Genomic DNA, 24,946 nt, shown 5'->3' on the forward strand with positions numbered 1-24,946 from the left:
ACCTTGATGAGTCTGTGTGAGCAAATGCATACGCACCATGATGCATCTGCACACACACGTGTCTATGTGAGTACAGGAGGGATTAGGGGAAAGGAAGGAATCAGGAAAATCATGGGGATTCTGTACTGAGCACCAGAGCACTTATAGGAGGCAGAAATGTTCAGGACAGGAGGAAGGTGATGAGTTTACTTTGGGACCTTATGAGTGTGTGTGCTGTCTGTCAGGAGGGGGTGTGCACTGGGCAGGTAGACACACGCAGGTAGAAAAACAGAATGGCGTCAGCTGCACTGGTTTGTTCTGAAGTCAAGGAACATGAGGTTCCCTGGGAAGAGTGGTCAAAATAGAAAGAGGAGGCATCTGCGGAGGAAGCTTGGGGACACAGAGAGGACAAGGACGGCAGAGTTGGATGGTACTGTGGAATCTAGATCTGAGAGAGTAGCCAAGATCCCAGAAGCAGGGTGGATGGGAACAGGAAAGGGGGCTGAATTTGCGGTTCTCCTCCCCAGACTCCTGTTTCTGCCAGACTGATTTCTTACTTGCCTTTTAAAATCGTTTTTACCTGCAGTTCATCTCACTGTTTCAGCCTGGCTTGCTGTGTATGTATGTAAGGCCTGTTTATACCCTCACCTCCTCCAGGAAGCCTTCCCAACCCGCTGGCCGCTGGGCCTTGTACTTTGTTCAAGTTCCCTACCCCACTGTCATTTACCGCATTTCCCCCAAGATTCCAAACATCTGGGGGCAGAGCCTTTGCCTTCCTTGTAACCCCACGGTGCCTGAGAACCAGGTGCTGATTAATTGGTTGCTTGTAACCCACAGCATAGAGTGTAATATTTTACTTGTATAGTTCGGATTTTTAAAAATATTCTTTCTCGAGACACCAGAAGCTCCTCTGCCCTTTTTAGCTCAGACACAGCTTTGTGACTGCTTCCCATGGCATATTCTTTCCTGTTGGGCTAGCATTTTGCTACTCTTCACAGGCAGCCCAAGAGTGAAGTTTCACCTTCTGTTCAGTTTCCTTTTTTCATTTCCCCACTGGTCTCCATCGCAGTAAGCCTCCCACCCCTCTTATCCCCAAGTTATGACAACCCCCCATCCTAGAACCCCTGGCGCAGTCCTTCTGGCGTGCCGTATTTGCCAAGCTGTTTAACTCTTTGTAGGTATTCATTGATCTGATGGGGTTGGGTGGGCAGAGCCTGTTCCATGCCCCTTCTCTAGGCACAAAATCAGTGCCTAAAGTAACATTTCAACCAGCCTTCTAGACAACTCTAATGGCAGGTATCAGATCTCGAGATGAGCTTCACCATTTCACCTTGAGTTCCTTCAAGACTCATAGGTTCCATTTAGAGCCAGAAGGAATCCTCACTCATATACACATGCACATGTGTACATACATATGCATACATATATTTATATGATGAGGACCAGTAATAAATACTGGTATTGATGACAATGGCATTGATGACAATGACTACCATGTTCTGAGTACTTACTATATGCCGGGCACTATGCAGAGTGCTCTCTAGATGTCCGCTCTATTTAATCCTCTCTTCCCTGCCTGACACTTTTCCATGCCCTATGGAATCGGGCTTGATCGTAAATCACTGCAATGCAGGGTGGGTTTTCTTGGCTTTCTTTGTGGGGATGTGACAGAGTAGTCCCAGGAACTCTTTGTAATCAGTGCAGGAGCTTTGGAGGAAATCCACAGCAGTGGAAGTGAATGTCCTAATCCTGCTTCATCTCTATGTCTTATCGTCTCTCCTCAGAGAGAGTGACCACGGCCTTGGATGCAATATATCAACTTGCGGAAGCAATGACATTTGTCCTCTCCCAGAAATCGGTGTCTCTTGGGCATGTCCTGTGAAAATATTCCACTAAATAAGCAATGATTGATGGGATTCTAATCAAAAAGAGAATGCAAAAGTTTAGCAGGGAAAATTTCCTGAGAAAGAATAAACCAGCTTCCCAATTTTGATTTTTAGTCCTGCTTAGGGCTATTACCATTCAGTTGGAAAGTGGTAGGAAACCAACAGTGTTGATGTTGAAAAAATACAAACTAGAGCACTAACTAATCTCTATTTCCCTAAGTCATTCAAAAAAACTGTTAAGGAGGTAAAAAAGGGAACTTCACTGAGAAATATGTTGGATTCAGTGAGAGGCAGGGATTACATTTGGCGTTTGAGGTCAGTTAAGTAGCGTGAAACACTGAAAGACTGCAGAAGTTGCAATCCCAAGAGAAGTTAAAAATAAAACCTTTTAGAGCATGTTCCATCCTATGTTTTATAATGCTGTCCCATTTTGAAAAGGCGTAAGAATGCATTAAATGAACACACTAGAAGGAAATGTAATTTGAAAAGTACAACCTGCGGGGAGGGGAGGAGGGCGGAAGGTGTGAGAAGCCAAGCCAGATGGCGGTGGGTGGGGGGGCGTGCGCTGGCGTGAGGGGAGGCAAGAGAAGTGGAAGCAGGAGGCCGGGAGTCTGTTTTGTGTTGAAGGATGATGTGTTAGTGAGTTCAGGCTGCCATAACAAAATAGCACAAACTGGGTGGCTTAAAGAACAGAAATGTATTTCCCATGGTTCTAGAGGCTGGGATGTCCAATATCAAGGAGCCGGAGATGCAGATTCTGGCAGGGCTCTCTTTCTGGCTTGCAGACAGTCACCTTCTTGCTGTGTGCTCACACAGCTTCTTCTTTGTGTGAAAGCAGAGAGAGACTGAGCTATCTGGTGTCTCTTCTTATAGGAACACTACCATTATTGGATCAGGGCCCTACCCTTACGAACTGGTAATTACTCTTAATTATGTCCCCAAAGACCCTGTCTCTAAATACAGCCACCATGGGGGTGGGGTTTCAACATATGAAATTCTGGGGTACACAAACAGATGGGTTGTTCAATAGATGGTTGTAGGCTACAGGAAGGGGCCAATGGAGAGAGGAAAGACAGGACGTTAGGAGGGACAACAAAGAAAGAGAGGATTAGTAGAGCCACAGTGGAGACCTGGTGTCAGGAGAGAGGAGTGGACATCTCAATAAATCAGGAGGCAAAATTATCTGGTAAGTGGCAATGAGCCTGGAATTTGGGAAGAGTAAAGAGATCAAGAACAGCCTCCGTGGGGAATGAAATAAGAAGTTAGCTGGGTACTGCCAGGCAATATCAAGGGGCCTGCTAAGGTGAGCTCACATGACTGCCACCCAGAGATCAGCTTACACGTCACCTCTTTATGGAGGTCTCACCTGCTTTAATTTTTTTGCATAGCACTTAGTCCTATCTGATTTGGTTCTCATCTCCGTTCTCCCGAGAAAGTACTCTGTGAGACCTTGGATTTTTTGCCTTGTATTTCTAAGGCTTAAAGTAGTGCCTAACATAGAAAAAGCCACGTAAATACTGGATGAATTGATGGATGTTGTAACGGCAGCAGGAAGAATTATGTGACAATCCACCAGTGCCACTCAGGGCCCCAGGATCAAAAGTGAGGAAAAAGGAAGGTTATCCAAGACCGACTGTTGGCAAGACAGAAAAGACAGAGAGGTCAAGGTGATGAAAGAATTAAGGGTGGCAGTGAGGACACTGTAGAAAGAAGTGTCCACTGAACCCAGGCTGAGTAAGGAGGGAGAGGTGACAAGGAAGACAGGCAGTGGGGGTGAGTAAAGAGGAAGCAGGGGGCATGGGCATGGTGGCTCACACCTTAATCCTGGCATTTCGGGAGGCCAAGCCAGGCAGATCACCTGAGGTCTAAAGTTTGAGACCAGCCTGGTCAAATGGTGAAATCCTGTCTCTACTAAAAATACAAAAACTGCTGGGTGTGGTGGTGGACATTTGTAATCCCAGCTACTGCAGAGGCTGAGGCAGGAGAATCGCTTGAACCTGGGAGGTGGAGGTTGCAGTGAGCTGACATTGCACCATTGCACTCCAGCCTGGTAACAGAGTGAGACTCTGTCTAAAAAAAAAAAGAGAGCGAGAGAGAGAGGAAGCAGGGAAGGGACTGCAGACTGCCCTGAGGTCGAAAAGCAGGCTTAGTGGGAACACTTGGAGAATAATACACCCTGGTCAACAGAATGCGGGAGTGGGAGATTGCTGAGCTGCAGAGATGCCAAGTGATGCAAACAGCCAACCTGTGTCCATGACAGTGGGTTGCCCACATGAAGCAGAAGTGAGAGGTACTGAAGTTTAGCCCATCAAGGCACTGCAAAATAGGACAGCCTTCCCTAATGTGTGTGTTCCAAGAATAGTAATTCTGAGACTTAAATTGTACTGACAGAATAAAGGGCTCTGTGGTCAAATAACTTTAGAAAATGCAAGTTAGAAAATGGATTCCCCATATTGCCAACTTCCATAAATCTTCAAAATACTTAAAAAGGCTTCAAAAGAGTGTATTATGTTTCCCAGACTTATTTAACTGATGAATCCTTTTTTTAGAGACAGGGTCTCACTGATGCCTGGAGTGAGACCCCGTATTAAAAAATATAAAGTGCAGTGGTGTGATCATAGCTCACGGCAGCCTCAAAGTTCCAGGCTCAAGTGATCATTCTGGCTCAGCCTCCTGAGTAGCTAGGATTACAGGCACACAAATCCTTTTTTGTTTCTCTTTGAGGCAGGGTCTCGCTCTGTCACCTAGGCTGGAGTGCAGAGCTACAATCATAACTCACTGCAGCCTCAACCTCTTGGGCTCAAGCAATCCTCCTCCCTCAGCCTCCAGAGCAGCTGGGATTACAAGCGTGCACCACCATGCCTTGTTATTATTACTGTAGACATGAGGTCTTGATATGGTGCCCAGGATGGTCTCAAACTCCTGACTTTAAGCAATCCTCCCACCTTGGCCTCCCAAAGTGCTGGGTTTACAGGCATGAGCTGCCGTGCCCAGCTGTGTGAATCCTTTTTTATTTCCCTCCAGGAGCATCTCTAGGGTCTACTATACCCCTAAAACAGAGGTTCTCAAAGTGCGGTCCCTCGGACAGTGGCATCAGCATCCATTGGGAACCTGCTAGAAATGCAAGTTCTCAGGCCTCACCCTAGACCTATCTAATTGAAAACTCTGGGAGTGGAGCCAGGAATCTGTGTTTTAACAAGCTCTGCAGACAATTCTGTTGTATACTAAACTTTAAGAATGACTGAGCTAGAAAATACTTTGGGAAGGCTGGTTCATATTCATATTTGGAAATGACTATTTGGTAAGGGGTTGGATAAATGTTTCATATTAATGCTGAAGTCATATAGTAAGACTGCAGAAGTTGAAATGAAGAAGAAAAATGTGAGTTCAATAGTAATATGCAAATTAAGATTGCAATATTTAATACTAGCTTAATTAATACATCACATCAATATATTAACAAAATGATATTGGATTGACTATTCCTTTGGATTTTTCATGCTGTTACATCCCTCTGTTAGCATGGATCAAGAGCTGACTCCTTTCCAATATACTTTGTCAAGTTGTTAGGAGGAGCAGGAGGGAGAAAGAAAGAGAAACGGATTTGAAATGTATTTCCCTTCTTTTCTTTTTCTCCATCCTTTGACAGAGGCACCAAAAAAGTAATTATGAGGCCAAAAATAGACAACAGTAAAAAGCAAAGAGAGAAGACAGATCGTATGTAAGCTATATCATCAGTTCTTGAATAACCAAACGTATCAGAAGATATAATTTTCAGGTGTTAAAAATGTATCTGTCATGCTCCTTAGCAGAATAATTTGGAGACATTCTTACCAGACATTTATAGTTTGCAGAATAGCTGTCAAAAATAACTCAGCTATATGAACACTTCAACTGTACAATGAAAAAAAAAAAAGTGTGACTCTAAAAGGAATCTGGGTGCATGTTTTCAAAAGTAAAATTTGAATCTCAGCCTAAAATCTAAAATGCATTTTGACTCAGAATTTTTTTAAGAGGGAAAAAGAAAGAAGACCCCTTGAACAATTATGCATAGCTAAAATTTTGAGCTTTTTAAATGATTTGAACTTCAGCTAGAAACATTCTGTTTCTAATGCATTTAGACATAAAGACATCAGAAGTGAAAGAATAGCATGTGCAAAGATTTGCATGAACACAAAGGTTTAATGGGAAGAAAAAAAAATATAAGAAATGCCCCTGATTTCTTAAGGTGGAAGTGTGCAGAATTTCCATTGTCTTTCACTCACTCAACCCTGGCTCAAGCAATATACATGATCGCTCAGGGGTCTGTGACTCCACTGGTCTTGAACTCCTGTGGCTATTTCTACTAAGTGGGGATGAGCTAGACTGGAGCAGGTCTAGATCAAGATCTGTCTTTCCTATAGAAAACCACCTGCACTTCTTATAGAACTAGTGTGACTTACGCAACCTTTGAATGACTCACTTTTCAGATACTTTGGCTCTTTGAAATACAATATTCTCAGCCACTAAAAATGGTTGCATTCAGCTAGGTGCGGTGGCTCATGCCTGTAATCCCAGCGCTTTGGGAGGCTGCAGCGGGTGGATCATGAGGTCAGGAGTTCAAGACCAGCCTGGCCAAGATAGTGAAACCCTCCCCCACCGTCTACTAAAAATACAAAAATTAGCAGGTGCCTATAATCCCAGCTACTCAGGAGGCTGAGGCAGGAGAATCACTTGAACCGGGGCAGTGGAGGTTGCAGTGAGCCGAGATCATGCCGCTACACACCAGCCTGGGAGACAGAGTGAGACCCATCTCAAAAGAAAAAAAAGGCTGAATTCTGAAATTTTGGCCTCACTTTGAGAGTTGTCTCTTCTACCCAAACCTCATTTGTGCAGACTGCACAAAGTAGGGTCCAAAGTCATTAGACTCCAGATCCTAAAACCTGCCTTCCATCCCAGACTTGGAATGGCATTTCTGATAAGGGAGAAACCAAGGTAGTTCATACTGCAGGTGAATTTCTTTGACCATTGTGAGTTCCTGGAACTCATGGGCAAAGGAGCTGGCCCTCAAAGGTGATGGCCATTTAACAAATCACCTAGATCTCTTTTTTTTTTTTTTTTGAGACAGAGTCTTATTGCTCTGTCGCACAGGCTGGAGTGCAGTGGCATAATCTCGGCTCACTGCAACCTCTGCCTCCCAGGTTCAAGTCATGCACCACCATACCTGTATAATTTTTTTGTATTTTTAGTAGAGACGGGGTTTCACCATGTTGGCCAGGCTGGTCTCAAACTCCTAACCTCAAGTGATTCACCCACCTCGGCCTCCCAAAGTGATGGGATTACAGGCATGAGCCACTGGGCCAGGCTTTAAGTCACCTAGATCTTACCTCTTCATCAAACAATGATGGTGACTCTTAGCAGGAGAAAGCAGTGCTATAAATGGGAGTGGGGCCAAACCGAATCTCAGCAGGCCATTCACCATTTCCGGAAATGGCTGTGAGGCTGTAAATACCCAAGGGCCCCTGATGAAAATTTTAAAGAGCAAGACAATTTAAAAAATGTTTACATACTTTGTCATGTGCAATGGGAGCATAAGCCCCATATACTCTCACCGCGGATTTCTCTTACTGCTAAGTCAGTTACAGGGGGAGTTACAGAGGGACCCATCCTACAGCACTTAAATAAATGACAGTCTTGTCATTAGTTTACCTGTATCCAAGTGTAAATTGGAGCAGAAGTATTTACACCTCTTTGGAATTACTTTATTGTGTTTCCTACTGAGTGGGCACAGAGTAAATATTTTTTCCTCATTTGTTAAGATGAGGAAAGTGAACGTGAAAATGAAAGAGGAGTTAAAATATGTAACATTCCTAGCATACGGAACGTGCTTAATAATTATTAGTATTAGTAATTACTAATCAGTATTAGTAAGAGGCAGCCGCATGTAGAGGCTAAGAGCAAAGACTGGAAGCTCGAATGCACAGTTCAACTCCTGGCTCGAACACTCATCATATGTGACCCGGGGGAAGTTACTTTATCTCTCTGCACTTCCATCTCCTCATCTAAAACATGGGGGTGCCAATAATATCACCCCCTTAGGTGATGGATGAGGATTCCACAAGTAATATCTTGCAAAGCCCTTGAAAAACAGTCTGGCACTTAAAGCACTGTATTGGTATTACATATTCAGTTCTTACGACAACCCTCTAAGGTGGTTTTCCTCACCTACATTGTATAAATAATGAAACCAAAGCTTTGGGGTCACACAATTAACAGTGGGTCTCTATTTCTAAGCAACCAGAAGACCAAGTCATTTCACGACCCCACATGAGAGGGTTTCACATGGGTCTCCAGCAGCACAAGACACTGTTCCATTCCCTGGCAGCACGTGACTGCCTAAGACTGGGTTATTATCTTTACTAGTATTCCTGATCACTTCTGGCATCAAGTGCTCTCAATCCAGAGCATGGTAGACGCTGGAGGTGGACAGCACTTTCTTCTGTTGATTTGATTAAATAAACAGGAAAGCAGGCCTCTTATGGTTCATATCTCTGGGAAACTGGCAGTAAGTGGATTGCACCAGATAACAAGGTCTGCTTTCTTTCTCCTCCTGCCCCACAGCCCAGGAAGAAACAGGCGGCTCGGAGGTGTTGATCCTTCCAGCTGTCCCCGTTGAGCCTCGGTTGTTTGGGTGAAGGAGCAAAGGCCGTTTTGTTTTTTTGGTTTTGTGTTTTGTTTTGTTTCTGAGACAGAGGCTTGCTCTGTCGCCCAGGCTGGAGTGCAGTAGCGAGCTCTCAGCTCACTGCAACCTCCACCTCCCGGGTTCAAGCAATTCTCCTGCCCCAGCCTCCCGAGTAGCTGGGACTACAGGCGCCCGCCACCACACCCGGCTAATTTTTTTGTATTTTAGTAGAGACGGGGTTTCACCATGTTGGCCAGGATGGTGTCGATCTCCTGACCTCGTGATCCGCCCGCCTTGGCCTCCCAAAGTGCTGGAAAAGGCAGCTTTTTAAAGCTGGCTGGGCTTCGCTTTTCCAGGAGAGACAGGCAATGGAAACTAACAGCAAGACCAGAGGCGATTCCAAGTTTACTTGCCAATGTGTGTCACTGCCATCTGCTGGATGGAATGGGTATCAGACCAGGTCCCGTGTTTCTTTGCAATGTTAAAACGCAAATTCAGTGATTCCCATTGTGGGGGTTCAGAACCTAGCGGTGTATTTGCATCATTTCATAGCATAAGTGTCCGCAGATTTCGGAAATCCCATGACAAATGTGCACAGGAGGACCTCCACGTGAGTAATCAAAAGGCAAACCAGGACCATCTTTGAGGCAACATCCTACCTAGCATCAGTGCTTCCCCAGATCAAATTTGATCTGTTCCCAAATGATTGATCTAATTGGTTAGAAAAAGCCCATAACCGAAGTGGAGTTTGCAGTGAGCTGAGATTGCGCCATTGCACTCCAGCCTGGGTGACAGAGCGAGACTCCGTCTCAGAAAAAAAAAAAAAAAAGAAAAGAAAAAAGAAAAAGCCCATAACCAGCAGGTGAGGGCGTCTGGCAGAACTTGGGTCCTCTTGTCAATGGCAAAAAGTACTTACAGGGAAGTGAAATCAACATTTGGCTTTATTCTTGTGTTCTCTGAAATTATGTGTTCATGTATTCAACAGTTATTCATTGAGCACTTATCCCGTGTGCCAGGCCCTGTATTAAGGAACTGAGAAAGCAAAGGTGAATAAACACAGTCCCTACTCTTAATAATATATGGATATTTTCTGAGTGCTTATTTTGTGCTAGGCATATCCATCCCGTTACATCTCATTTTATTCTCTGAACAACTCTAAGACTATTATTATCTCCTTTACAATGATCTCATATTATTATCTCATTTGTAGTTCAGAAAACTGAAGCTTAGAGAGATTCAGTAATTACCAAGAAAATACAGCACAGACTCCAGAGATGGAGTGGGATTTGCATATGGGGTGGTGGGAGTGGATGGGTAGGATAGAGAAGGATCAGTACCACTGGACCAATGTGGTAGCTTTTTCTCTCCCTCACATAGAAAGTCTGAGTCTTTTGTTTTATACACATTTTCTGTTCCATTAGCTACAAATTTCCAGCAAAGTGAAAGAGCTACAAAAACAAGTAAGTGATGATAGCAGTAGATGCTTTGGAAAGATTTATCAGGAAGAATATCCCTTCCTCTAGCCAGCCTTTGAAATCTATCTCGTTAACATTCTCTTCAGTTCATAACTCTTCTTCTTAATAGCAGCATTGGTGTCGGCAGCAAGGGCTGAATTGTCAGTTCCCATTGGATAGAAAACAAATCCCTATTTTGGTCAGCATGACAGAGTACTTTGCTCAGCAAGAGATAGAGACCAATTCACATGTTCTGATCACAACAATCTCACGCTGTTTTTTTTTTTTTTTTTTCTTTCTCTCTTGGCATAACAGTAGGGTGCTGGTGTGGTAGAGAGATACAGAGCTGAGGACGAAGAGAGAACAGGAGGAATGGAAGCTGGTGGCAGAACAAGCAAGCCCTCTGCCAAGTGCCCTTGAAAAGGGCTTAAATAGTATGTCCTAGACAGAAAGGACGATGGGTGTAGATGAGAAAGCAGAATGGCTAACGGGGGCTAATGACGGGATTTTGTAGTCAGCCAGCTGAGTTAGAATCTCTGCTCTGCCACTAGCCTAGTCTTTGACTTCAGGCAAGGCACATAACCTTTCTAATCCTCCAGGCAACAGGAGATACAACTGGGGTTAGGGTAGGGGGAACACTGATGGAAGAGTCAGATCTATTTAGAAGGGAAAGTTGGCTAGGTGCGGTGGCTCACACCTGTAATCCCAGCACTTTGGGAGGCCGAGGTGGGTGGATCACTTGAGGTCAGGAGTTTGAGACCAGCTTGGCCAACATGGTGAAACCCCACCTCTACTAAGAATAGAAAAACTAGCCAGGCATAGTGGCAGGCACCTGTAGTCCCAGCTACTTGGGAGTCTGAGACAGAAGAATCACTGCAGAGGTTGCAGTGAGCCAAGATCAAGCCACTGCACTCCAGCCTGGGTGACAGAGCAAAACTCAGTCTCAAAAAAAAAAAAAAAAAGAAAGAAAGAAAAAAAAAGAAGAAGAAGAAGGTAAAGTGTACAGAACCTAGCAAAGGGTTAGCCGTAGGTGAACAAGAAGAGAGAAGTGTCAAGTGGACACCCAGGTTTCCGGCATATTACCTAGGGTGGGTGCAGAATAAGATGGGTGCGGAATACTACTTACCTCACAGTCTTGTTTGCAGGGCTCAGGGAGGTAGGTATTCCAGATGGCCTCTGCTACTTGTTCCCTAAATCTTAGCCGCGGATGTTACCAGTGCCTGGGGTTTCAGAGGCAGCCGGGATAAGGTGGGACTGATGTGGACCGAGGGACTGAGACAGCAGGGGCCAGACTTGCGGCGGCTCCTCCAAAGAAAGTGCCCTTTGGGGTTGATGGATACTACGTATACACACTTCAGTTGGACATACTCTTATTTTTCCTCTTAACAATCCTATAATGCAGGTTAGAGAGATGGCATCGTTCCCATTTTTATAGAGAAATAAGGAATAGGTCAAAATACGGTTGTTTTTCCAACTGGAGTTTGCCCTGAGGGCCATCCACATGAGAACCACCAAGAAAAGTAGCTTATGGAATTGCATTTGTACATCAAACCCCTATGGAGAGAGTGATATTCAAAGTGTTTTCAGTCGAGTGATTTGCATAATTGTGTCAGTTATTTGTATGTAAACGGACTTTTAAAAAGCATCCAACCATTCATTTTATAATCATTTGACACGTTTATAATATTTTAACACAATTAATTTGCACTATAAGGCACAGGTTTGTTTCAGAAGGCTCAACAGAGGCCTACTTTAATGATGACTTCCAACTTAGTCAGACTTGGATAAATGGAACCACATGGTACACTTCATAAAGGAAAAGGCATTTTGGATAACAGGATGAAAAGAGCAGGCCATTGCGTGCCTGATACACTGTAGGCACTCCAGACCCAATTGCTGAACAAATGGAGGGATTAAAGAATGACTAGATGCTTTGGTTTCCTTTGTGAATGCCGTTACACCGGATATGAATGAGGCTTCTCACTGCTACTTAATCTGGCTATTACAAATGAAGTGAAAGATACAAAATCCACCCAGGCTTCAAAATTCCCCTGTCTATTCAATTAACATGCCCGAAACCTAGGTGTCCACTTGACACTTCTCTCTTCTTGTTCACCTATGGCCAAACCTTCATTAGGTTCTATAAATTGTCCCCTCTACATAGATCTCAAACCCTTCCAACAGTGGTTCCCCTACCCTAAACCCAGCTACGTCTTCTCTTGCCTGGATGACTGTAACAGCCTTCCAAGAGCTATGCTTCATCCACCTGGGTCCCTCTAACCACTTCCCAGAGTGCCAGCAGAGTCATTCTTTCCAAACACCAATCTGATTATGTCACTGCTGCTCCTCTCCCGATCCTCCCCATCGCTTACATGTAGGGTGAAGACCAGGTGTCCGTCCCTGCAGTCTGCATCACTGCTTCCTCCGTCTCTTACTCCAGCCAGTTAAACCTTGAGTTCCTCCCCCTTTGCTAAGCCTCTCCTGGCTTGGTAAAATGCTGTTCCTTCTTCTCTCTCTCTTGCCTAGGCCCCTTCATCCTTCAGATCTCAGTGTGTGGCACTTCTGACCCTGGTCCAGGCCGTTTTGGCGCTCTTTAAGTTAATGCTACCAGAACCCATATTCCTTTTCCTTCAAAGCACTCATCTCTGTCAGTTGTTCAGTTATTCGATGAATGTCTGCCTCTCTGTCTGGACTATAAGCTCCAGGAGATTGGAGGCTCTGAATGCTTTTTCTCACTATTGTGTCTCCAGCATTTAACACAGTAGTTCTTATACAGCAGGCACAAATATTTGTTCAATGAATGAATGAACGGACCTAATGAACACAGGCTTATTATTCTTAAAGGATAATCTCTCTGTTTTGTTTCTTCAGTTATCTCAAACCAAACTCATTAACAAGCAAAACATTATTTATATCTACCACGTTTTTATGAATGAAAAGCCAGAGCGAGTTGTGTCTCACTTCTGCATGAGTAAGCTATTAAAATAAGCATACACGCTTGCATCCAAAAATTTCATTTTTATTCCCAAGATAGTTCATCCTAAAGATGGAGCAAATAAATGCTCTGTTTGCTTGGGAAATCATAAACTGCAATCAAAAGAAGGTTCAGAAATGCAGTTTAATAAACAACTAAATAAAAACGTTGGTGAACTGATAGTTCACAAACATCATTTGAATGACTCAAATGCAATGCAAATGGGAAAAGATCTTAGCTAAAAACATCACATCAGAAGTAGAAAACGATCATTCTGATTCAGAAACATTAAGACAAGAAAGCATTTGTGCAAGCAATTGTTACTGCTAAACGTAGAGCTAAATGGAGGTTTAAGAAAGTTCTCTGATAAAATACATCTGTCACTAATTACTCTTACATTTAAAAACAAATTGCTTTGGATAAACAATTTGATGCCAAAAGGTCCATAACGCATTATTCAACGCAAATCGAATAATATGCTTTCATCATCATCTAGTTGAAGTCTTAGTGAAGTTACTTTCCTAGTCCTTAAGTGGTATAATTTGTACAATGATTACTGAAGGCTCCCCCCAAAATAAATATCTCACATCAGAGTAAGCTGAATGGTCAGTAAATCACCATTACTTAAGTAAATATGAACCAAGCTGTTACTGTGCACCCCTACTATGCAAGCCCTGGCAAAGAATTACAAACACAAAAACCTTACAGCTAGAAGAGAGACCTCTAGTGTGTGCTGGAGAACTTTATATATTGTGCTTCAGGCATAATTAATACAGCAAAATCACTGCAGTCGTTTTGCATACTGTGGTGGGAGATTTTTGCCAAATATCTTTCACACTCAATTCATTTCAAAATTTCTTCCCAGCTACTATGTGACATTTTTGCCTAATTAGTTACCCTCTTACAAATATAAGCCTAACCCAATGAAGTTTTCTCCGTGATGCAAAGTTTTAAAGTTTCATGGTCACCTTTGCAACCTAATTAGTAAACATTTAACCTACTGTCATCATAACAACTGCTTACAATTCTTTCCATTCAGGCAGCAGCAGGACTCCTGAGTCAAACTGTTGCAGTCAGTGTGTTAGTTTCCTGAACATCAGCCCCTCGTAGTAAGCCAAATGCCACACAAATACAAACACGAGGAATAAATCGGCACACTGCCCATTATCCAGGAGACAAATGGATCCACTGCTATTTTAAATTCACCAAGTAGGCTATTAGTTGCCACAGATTCCCATATATGTAGGTGAATTCCTTGATGTAGAATCAGGTTTAATGAATCATTCTACAGAATCAGCCTCAGCCTTTTAAAATCCTTTATTTTCTCCTTTTCCACATTAAAAACACATTTGAGATACACACAGAAAATGTTTCTCTAAAAAACGCACACATACACACAAAACAGGAGGTCTCTTAAGGAGTCTACTGCTGAGAAGGTAAAAGCATTTTGCTCATTTTTAATTTGCTAAAACAATCCAAGCATGCTTGGTACCCAGAGGGTATTCTCAAATAAACTTGTATCTCTAGCTGCCAGCTTAGTTGATTGAAAACAGAAGGCAAACGTTTCTTAAAGAATATGTTAAACTGTTATGTCTCCCAGTACCACCCAGGATACACACACAGACACACGCACACACAACGCATAGTCAAGGATTTGCTTGAAAGCAGCCAGTTCTATTATCTAAAAGGTAATACATTTGTACCAAATTACTCCTGCCTACTGCGGTGCACCTTTTAGCGACGAAGCCAGTGCCACTGGGATCCTGGACAGTTCTCGCGTGCCATTCTCCACGTACAAAGCCAACGGCTCCATTTGCAACTTTGCTAACTTAGTTGGCTTCCGCCCAGCCGAACCCCGAAGCAGTCACTGAAAACGTTCTGACACCAGAAAATCATTTCCACGACAGTGCAAGTGTTCGAAAGCACAAAGGCAGACACTGTCTACCCGCGACAGTTCGCAAGTTGCGGTGGCGGGGAGGCTGTGCGGAGCGCGCGTGCAGGTAAGGGATTCCTGCACCACAGGTCTGCTTTCCTCTTCCTGGATGTTTTAGGGCTCGACCTCACTTTTAACGCGAATTCACCATTACGCGCCCCCCACCCCGTTCTTTCTCCAGAAGGCGCGGACTCTGTTTTCCAGCCAGGTCCCTCTTGGGGGCAGGAGAGGAAGCACACTTCACATTTCAGTAAAGAGGGGCGGCGGCAGTTGAGGGGAGCGGAGGAGGAAAGAGGTCAGAAAGGAGCCAAACTGCATCCCTCCCGCCCACCTCTGCGCCCCGAGCGCTGGTTCAGACGGCGGAGCCACAGGCGGCCGGGAAACTCTGTCCCTTTAAGGGAACCTAGGCCGCCAGGAGGGGAGGGAAGGATGCGGGCTTCGGACTCGGCGTTGCCGGCAGCGCGGGGAAGAGGCGAGCGCAGCAAAGCCACAGCCATTACCTGCAGCGCTCGCATCCTCCCCCTGTCCCAGCGCCGCCCCCACCCCCTCCCCGCCTCCCAAGGAGACTTCTAATCCGGAGCATGTGCCGTGCCCTTTATCCGGGGAGGAGGTGGGGAGGAAGAGGAATGAGAGCTTTTTAAAAATAAATGAAACGTTTGCATCCAAAAGGGGGAGGGGGGCTGGAGATGGGAGGGAGTGGGAGGGGGCTTTAAAGGCGCCCGGGTGGGCGGAAGCGACGAATCTGGATCAGCCCGGCCGGAGACGAAGAGCGCCGGGCACGAGCCGCGGCTCACAAAGGGGAGCGGCGCGGTCTGGCCCGGGCAAAATGGGGAAGAAAAAACCGCTCCGGGCCCCAGTCCGCTCGGCCGCCACAATGGCGTCTCTCACGGGGCGTCCGGGGGCGCCGCCGAGGCTGCCTGCGAGAAGGGGGCGGAGGGCCCCCTACCCCCGGCGGAAGCGCCGCCCCGGGCGCCGCCACCCCCTGCGAACCCCGCAGGGATGTGCGCTGGGCTCGGGGCGCCCCCGCGGCGGCGGCCGGGAACCCGCGGCGCTGGGCGGTCTCGGCGGGGCCGGTTCGCAGGCGCGGAGCTCTGCGCCGGGGAAGAAAGGGACGCGCGGGGCTCGGGGGAGGAGGGAGGGGCTCGGGGAGGGCGGGGGAGAGCCGCGGCGGAGCGACCGCCGGGGAGGCTGGCGCGCGGAGCGGCGGGCGGGCGGCTCTGGCACGGGCTCCCAGAGCCGAGGCGGCTCCTCTCCGAGATCCGGAACCCGGCCCCGAGATCCGGAAACCCGGCCCCGGCGCGCCGGCTCCCGGCCCCCAGCCGCGGCCCCGGCCGGCCGCACCCGCTCCTCCTGCCCGCTCTGCTCCGCCCTGCTGGCGCCCGCTCCCACCCGCTCCCACCGGAGGAAGAAAGCCGAGAACCGGGAGCGGCAGCCCCGGAGGAGGCGGCGGCCCCTGCCCCGCCGCGGGTCCGAGCGGATCCCGAGTCGCCCGCCGTGGCGGGCGGCGTGTGTGCGAGTGTGCCGCGCTCTCGCCCCATGCCTGGCACATGCGTAAAAGCGAGTTGCGCCCAAAGTCCCAGCCATACCCTCCTTAGCAAATAATAACAAACCCAAACCGTCAGATCTTACCTGAAACATTGAAGCACAAAGTCTCTCTCCAAGTCCCCTTTTCCTTTTCCTCTCCCCCCTTTTCCGATTTCTCTCCCAGCGATCTGCTCGGCTCGCCACACCAGAGAGAAATGCAATAGCTTGGCTAAGGTAGACAGAACAAAATACAGAGAAGAGTTGCTCCAGGGCTTTGAAACCCCTCAAGGCAAGGATCAGGATACAATTAGCTCATGCCTCTACCTCTAGTCTAAATCAATCTCCAAAATAAAACTTAAATCAAATTAACTGGTCACAGGGCAGACAATTGATCTCCTTCAAAAATAAAGCTCTACATATATGTATAGAGAAATATACACATAGGAAATTTTTTTCCAGATTTTTTTTTTTTTTTTTTGGTGGAAAAACAGTCTCATTCCAGCCTCCAACTTGCTTGTTACCCTCCTCTTGCACAGAAAAGCTGATTTTAATCGTTGTGATTAGTTTTGATGTAACGTTTCCGCGGGCGATTTCTGCAAATGGATGGAGTGTTTCTTTGCCAAAAGAGGGAAAAGCAGCAGATGATGATAATTATAAGGATTGTTGGTTGTTTCTTTTTATTTGTGTCTAGGGCTTTCTCTTCACTTTCTCAAGTTGACCTGACATTGCTATTACACTAAGGTCGCACAACTTGTTGAGGATCATCGCCCTGTCTCATCAAAGGATAGGTGATAATTTGGCAATAAAGCAGCACATTTTTGGTTCCTTTGGCGACATAACGTCCCAAATGACGTGGATAAAAATAAGCACATGCAGTCTGCTTTGCCCCAATCAAGTCTGAATCAGCGCCTGAGGGTGATACACAAACTCATTTCAAATGTTCAACCATGCAGAATTGTAAAAAGATTGAAGGAGTGACACCGCATTTTTTTTTCATGGCAAAATTAAAAGAAAACAAAACCCACATTAGGTGTAGCCGAGGACCTACCATTCAGTTTTATTTGATCAACCTGAACACACCTCACCTCCTCCCTTCTCTTTGCTATACTCCACCTGGTTATCTTTTAAAGGGAGGTTTGTATAATACCATTATTTGACGGAAGTGCTCAACAGAGCTAGAAAGGCTAACAAAAAAACACATTTCCCCAGATTGCTACTCTGGTTCTGACCTCCCCCACTCCTCATCACTTCTTCTCTATGTCTTTGTTCAAGGAGATTGTGCCTGGGCCAGTCGTTATCTTAGTTCTTTTTAGTTAGGGTGGGATATTTGGTTATAAACTCAAGGATCACGTCCCATTAGTGTTACATCCTTGCAAGATACTTCTTGAAATGGTATGTTTTTGAGCACTTCACAGCTCATTAATTCAAAGACTTTGCTGACATTTCTTATGAAAAAGATCAGGTTATATGGCCAAGGATACTAAAGAAAGAAAGAAAAAACCCTAAATAGAACCAGATATGTCCTGCAAATATCTGCAACTGGCAGCAGTTCACAGGAAGTATTTTTTAACCATCATTTTTCCTTTAAGGTAAGCAACTGCTGCAATGCCAACAGAAAAGGGAAGGACCAAGCTTTTAACAAGTAAATAGAGTCAATCAGATTAGTGCTATAATACATGAAAGATTAACATCAGAGTGAGAACCAGGGGTGTTGGCAGATTTTTTTTAATGTAACAAGTTTATATTACATGAGTATCTTTGCACATTCTTTTTCTCTCTCTCCCCACTCACAAGGTTGATACATTCTCTGATCTACAATAAAAAATTTTAAATGTCCACAAGCCCTAAATTCAATGGAATAAAAACTTTGTTCTTGCCCCTAAGTGGCACTAAATGTTAATACAGGAGAATGTGAGAAGAAAAGAGACTATGGAAGAAATATCCCCAATCACTGATATGATGACTGAATACATTAAAGGTGTGGCCTAAAGTGACTTTTAATTAAAAACAAACAAACGAAAACAACCACGTGTCACATAGAGAACCACACATCATTGTCCTAGAATTTTAGAACTGGAAAGATCCTTTGCAGACATCCAGTCCTTTGGCATCATTTTATAGACGAGGAAAACAGGCAGCTGGTCCAGTGTCAGAAGCCAGCCATTGAAAGGGGATCTGCCACAAGAGGCAAGACAAGAAGAAAGGTGAGTGACGTCCCTCTGTGAGTCCTGACCTTGCGAAGTTGCACATAGCATTCTAAATTTTGTTGACATGGCTTGAACCGTGCTTTTGAAATTCCCTTTTTGAGATTGTCCTCAAATCCTGTAGCACAATCTTCTAAATATCTTTGATGGCAAAAAATGTTTGATCTTTGATCATTTAAGTTTGGGAACAAGAACAACACAAAAAAATGATTGCCAGGTCTAGACATTAAGTAGATGAGAAAGATGGCTTATGCTACTTAGAGTCAAAAAAAGAAAATAGGACTAAAAACAGGACCGTTTTCTTATTAGTTCCTAAGAGGAATAAAGACAGTTCTCAAAATATTTTAAGCAATGAAATTATTACTGGAAAGGGGGCTTTCCTTTTTCAGATAACTGTTCTGGAGGGAATAACATGCATTTGAGTGAATTAAGTTCTGAAATGTACATTTATAAGACATTTTCATATTCCAGAATGACGTCACTTACAAAAAGATGATCTTTTTAAGCATTAGGCCATTGACATTTTAAAGTGATTCAACCTGTTTGGTTGATCTTGAACTTGTAGTAATTCCAGTGGCAAATAGACTGAAGGTAAATTTTCATTCTGTTGTGGTGGGTATCTTTATTTTCTTGCATTTCAAAAGGATCTCAAAGTTGAGGCTGTATAAAATATTTTGAAAATTTATTTTGTTCCATGCAATACAAAGAACCAGTAAACTTCATGACCTTTAAATCAGAGTAATGACAATTTATTTTAAATTTTAAAATAGGCTGTCAGTGAAATGGCATGTGAAAAGTCACGTTCATATCTTGCCAAGAATGACATACAAACTTAACAGACTTCAATCAGCCTCTGTAATCATAAAATGACCTGAAAGTACTTTTGTACTTTTTATCTAATTAATAATCTGCATTTTGTGGTGTCGGTAGCAATGTTTTTTACCCATCTTTAAGAAACTGGGAAAAAGAGTATATTAAAAATCCATCTAACTTCCTTTTTTTTTTTTTTTTTTTTTGGAAATAATTGGTATGAGACCAGCAGCCTAACAACCATTAGCCACACGGAAGACAATGGCAATAAAATTGTCAGCAAGAAAACAATCAGGAAGAAAACTGTTTTCTTTCTGTTTTCATCTTCCAGGGTCTCACCGTCAAAATAAGTTCTACCACTTTTAAAAGGCAGAAAAAAACAAGATAGGATATTTTGAATTGAAACTAGCAGCTCAGCTGAAAAAGGTTAGCACTACGACGGTTGTGGAAGAGAAAACAAGATGTTCTTTCAGGGGAGCAGCAGCCCCCCTTCTAATGTTAGCATGAGACGGCACATTTGATTGCATCACAGTCACTGAACCCTCAGAAGGTGCCACAGAACAGCACAGTTTTGTCCAGGGTAGCCCTGCGGTATATTCTTGGTGGTGATTTGACAAGATCTGGACATTAGCTGCTGAGATGAAATGTGAAATTGCAGAGCCCTCCACTGAAGCAGTCAGACTCTCAGATCAAATTTTAAAATCCCATTGCACTTTCCATTAGGGAGAAGAGAGAAGCCTCAGTGCTTGGGCTCAACCGGGGTGTGCATAGATACCACTAGCTGTGGTGAAGCTGCCACAGTTTCCCCTACCTGGTCACTAAACAACAGCATTTCCGTTATCGCTCCAGCAGAATCCACCTGTAACTACCACGAGAGGCCCTGCCACGTGGGAAGGCTAATTATATTGTTTTATTTTATCCCTGGGTCAGTTTGTGTGTGAGAAAAATCACCTGTTTTTTATCAGCCAACCTGAAACCCCCTATAATGCTGTGGAATGTGCACATTTTCCTGGAGTTGAATGGAAGCATTAATGAGCTCTAACAAAATGGGTTTGTGATTCCTGGAGTTTGGCCCCAGCCACCACCTGTTTGTAATTAGCCTCTGGAAAACCTATTAGTTTCCCGTATCACTGTCAATATTGAGTTTGTAATATCTCATCTTCTGAGAAGGTAAATCTTCTAACGGTTGCAGATATGCCAATGGGCATATTTCTGAAATAGAAATACGTACCAAGTCCTTGTATTGAGACCCTTAAATCAATGTTTTTTTGTTTTTTGTTTTTTGTTTTTTTGAGATGGAGTCTCGCTCTGTTGCCCAGGCTGGAGTGCAGTGGCACGATCTTGGCTCACTGCAACCTCCGCCTTCCAGGTTTAAACGATTCTCCTGCCTCAGCCTTCCCAGTAGCTGGGATTACAGGCATGTGCCACCATGCCCAGCTAATTTTTGTATTTTTTTAAGTAGAGATGGGGTTTCACCATGTTGGCCAGGCTGGTCTTGAACTCCTGGTCTCAGATGATCCACCTGCCTCGGTCTCCCAAAGTGCTGGGATTACAGCCGTGAGCCACTGCGCCTGGCCCAATGTGGTCTTTTATCAAAGTTTCTTCTCTGGTCATCTAATGTGAACGCTAGTTATAATCTCACATCATAAAACAATACAGATGTATGAAGAAATAAAACCCGACTGTGATTGGATATCCTGACCGCTGTTTTTGGTAGTCTTATTCAATTGAGAAATCTGTTTGTCCACAAGAAGGCAGATGTGTGGAGAAAGTTGTGAAGCATCTGTATTCATTACTGGCATTTGAAATTCTTTGCTGGATACTTACCTTCTATGTTTTAAATAAATAATTGCAAGTAGGTTTTATGACTCTAGTTGAGTTACAATAGTAATTCTGCCACCTCAACTTGTGGTATTACCTGATTCTTAGTTTCTTTAGCCATAAAATATGAATGAAAATGTCCATTTTGAAGGGTTATTTTGAGGTTAAATGGGATAATATATGGAAACTGTCTAGAACTGAGTCTAGCACACAGTCAGTTCTCAATAAATGATAGCAACTATTATCATTTTGGTTTATATTAGTTGAATAAGTCACATGGTCTCTAGTGTTTAAGTTAACAGCATAGAAGAAGGATATCTTTGCAATGGGAGTACTAATTTATCAACATCTCTGTGGCTAATCTTTTTAAAAGCTAATAACCAAATCTTGTTTTATTATTTCATCAAGAAATTACATGGACATCTCACTTGGTCACATGTAAAATAATGGGGTGAAATGAGATTTTCTCCAAGGTAAATCCTAGCTATGAAAAATTGTATGTTTGTGATGCTGCTTACTAGCGAGCACACTTTCTTTTAGTTCCATTGAGGATCCTTGATTTTGACAAGACTGCCTCACACATATAAAACAATTAATTAAGCATTATGTATAATTGCTCGTGTAAGAAGTGGTACTTGACTAGAATTCTGCCACGAACCTCTTTCTTCATAATTATTTGCTTTTTGCCTTTCAGGAGTTACAAAATCAGTATAAGCAAGCACTTCACAAACAAAATTTTAAAAAAAGAAAATGCAGTTTTCAAAATAGGAAGAAATAAACTTCAGGGCTGATTGAAATCTCTAAGAAATAGTTCAATCAATCAATCATATCATACCGTCCTATTTTCTACATTCTCCAGTTTATGTATTAAATATATTCTTTGCTAAGCTTCAGACCTTATCATTTTCAGATTATTCCATGCAATCTGTTAGGCTATCCATTTTAAAGCTAGTGGCTTTTTAAAGAAATGCAGTGGCTGTTTTAAAGAAATATTTTTAATAAGATATACATTTCCTTAGATATTTTGTACTAGTTCATATTCCAGTGCCTCCTAGTAAACTATCTGGCACTGAAAGGTACTTCTGTTTGCAGTGTAGTGTGTCACATGCACAGCCCATCCGGTACAGAACCACTTAGCTTTGCTTCACTGTTCTACTGTCTGAACCAAGACCATTCATGAGAAACCCCATAATACAATTGTGGCACCTCCGGGGCACCATATACATTTATGTAAGTTATCTCTTCTTGCATCCTTTGGGTGTCAGAACCTCTCAGCTTTGCTAACCATAAAAAATCTGCCTTAAGCATATTACTAACTTTAAAACTCTAATGATATGGATGTCATATTTCAATTTTTAAAAAACCTTTCCCTGCTCCACCCCTGAAAAAATCCAATAAAACTTATCCGGTGGAATCATGCTATGGTTAAACACATAAAATGTATTTAAAAGAAAAAGAATTGTGAATATGCTATAGCCAACCCTCCCCTCTCCCAAAAAATCACAAAAAACAACACACACACACACACACACACACACACACACAACCCAAAGGCCAAGAACAACAACAACAAATCTTGTCAATAAGTAATAATTAAACAAGAAACAAGGCCAGGTGCACCTAGTAATCCTAGCAATTTGGGAGCCAAGGCAGGTGGATCACCTGAAGTCAGGAGTTCAAGACCAGCCTGGCCAACGTGATGAACCCGTCTCTACTAAAAGTATGAAAAATAGCTGGGCATGTTGGTGGACACCTGTAATCCTAGCTACTTGGGAGACTGAGGCAGGAAAATCACTTGAACCTGGGAGGTAGAGATTGCAGTGAGCCAAGATCACCCCACTGCATTCCAGCCAGGATAGAGCAACAGTCTTGCTCAAAAAACAAACAAACAAAAAAATAAACACAAAGAAAAAGAAAGAGAAATAAAGTATTAACTCTTCCAACTGTGGCAAGAGCTGCTATAAACAAATTGCTACTGATAGCAAGAATCTGTGCACTTTCTTCAAAGTTATCAGGAGAGAAAGCAGTTTCTAGGGTCTTAATGAGTATTAGCCTGATCAGTTAAAATGTGCACTGGGAGATGGAGAGCAAATCAACAGGACTATTCAATACGGACATTTAAATGATTTCAACATTATTTTTACTAATGGCATTAATAATAGTAGTGATAAGAAACAATTATGACTGATGGTACAAAACTTCCATTGTGTAAAGACCATCTGGCTATGAGAGTCAGACATGAAAATCTGAAATTAAATCCTCAATCTGTCCCTCTAAGGTTGCTTTGTAGATAATGAATATCTTAATTTTTTAAAAGAGAAAAAGAAATCGATTGTACCAAACGTACAGCAGCTCCTGCTGAGAAAACAAAGTTGGTGTGTCTATTTCTTTTCTAATTGTAGATGTCCCTAAACAAAACAAACCCTCTGTGAAAGAGCTTGCAGATAATGGTAGTAACTCATCAGCCTTTTATTTTGTTTCTTTGCGTCTGAAGATTTTGATAGATAAAGCATTATTATACTCCTCTTATTCCTTATTTCCCCAAGGCAAGGGCAAGCATTACTGCAGGTTTTCTTCCTATAGTAAAGCCTACTTAAAGATGTCTTTTGTGGGGAGAAGAAGCTAAACCTTTGGTCTTCTACAACAAATACAAAGTTTAAAACTTATCTTTATGTAGTAAACACAGGTATCAAAGAGAAAGCATCTAACTCAGAACCCAGAAAATGGCCAGTATTCATATATATTTGTTATTTTAGTTTTATTGATCATACCCAGGGTTTAACTCTTTCTAACTTTTGGATTTTCTGGTAATATCAAAATACAGTGGAGATAGAAGGACAAATATTGTATAATTCCATTTATGTAGGGTACTTAGAATAGTCAAATTCATAAAGATAGAAGGTAGAATAGTAGTTACCTGGGGATGGGGAGAGGAAGGAATGGGGAGTTGTTGTTTAAGGGGTACAGAGTTCCGATTTGGGAGGATGAGAAAGATCTAGACGTGGATGGTGGTGATGGTTGGACAACAATGTGAATGTTGTACTTAATGCCAGTGAACTGTACACTTAAAAATCATTAAAATGGAAATTTATATATATAGTTTGCCACAATTAAAAATCAATAAATTATACAAATATTAAACTCTAAGAAATAGGTGAAAGGAGAAAAGTACAATATGGTAAAAAACAAAGCAAAGCATCTAGTTCTCTGATTCCTTAATTAGTGTTACATCTGAGTTACACCTGGTCACGATGGCTCATAAAGAAGTGGGGCAGAAACCCCAGGACCTTGTGTTGACCATGTCATCACATTGAAGACCCAGCGTGAGTGGAAGCTGGGACTGATCTCCATTCTTTGTCTGGCACAGCTAAAATGCCCCATTCATTGCAGATTCCTTCACTGTGTTACAAAAACTTGGATATTCTGAGCCAGATCAAATCACTGGAAATTGCCGAATGGTGTGTCTGGATACTTGAAATTATGTAGGCAAAACAGCCTGGTGTTTGACAATATTTTAGACATGCCCTAATGTGTTTGTCATTGTGTAGCTGTGAACTTGTACCTGAAAATACAAAATCTACAACAGCTTGCAGATTCATAAAATAATGAACTAAACTGGTTATTTAGAATCATAAAACAAAAACCTGTTTTTACTTTTTTTTTTTTTTTTTTTTTTTTTTTTTTTTTTTTTTTAGGTTTG

At 43.1% G+C, this 24,946-nt stretch overlaps 1 protein-coding gene and 1 long non-coding RNA gene across 5 annotated transcripts in view; one reads left to right on the top strand and one right to left on the bottom strand.

Annotated features, from left to right (window-relative positions):
* Window positions 1–16,802, bottom strand: part of KCTD1 (potassium channel tetramerization domain containing 1) — a 200,189-nt gene extending 183,387 nt beyond the window's left edge. Inside the window, exon 1 of the mRNA XM_031658939.1 lies at window positions 16,517–16,802. Coding sequence (XP_031514799.1) covers window positions 16,517–16,525 — 9 coding nt within the window. The 5' untranslated portion in view covers window positions 16,526–16,802. The remainder of the gene's footprint in view (window positions 1–16,516) is intronic.
* The window catches only part of LOC103879636, an 81,480-nt gene continuing 71,176 nt past the window's right edge, over window positions 14,643–24,946 (top strand). For all 4 annotated transcript variants that reach the window (XR_002518574.2, XR_640340.4, XR_640342.4 and 1 more), the window contains exon 1: window positions 14,643–14,954. This is a non-coding gene — a long non-coding RNA (uncharacterized LOC103879636). The remainder of the gene's footprint in view (window positions 14,955–24,946) is intronic.

Source organism: Papio anubis, chromosome 19, assembly GCF_008728515.1.
Source record: "Papio anubis isolate 15944 chromosome 19, Panubis1.0, whole genome shotgun sequence".
NCBI lineage: Eukaryota > Metazoa > Chordata > Mammalia > Primates > Cercopithecidae > Papio > Papio anubis.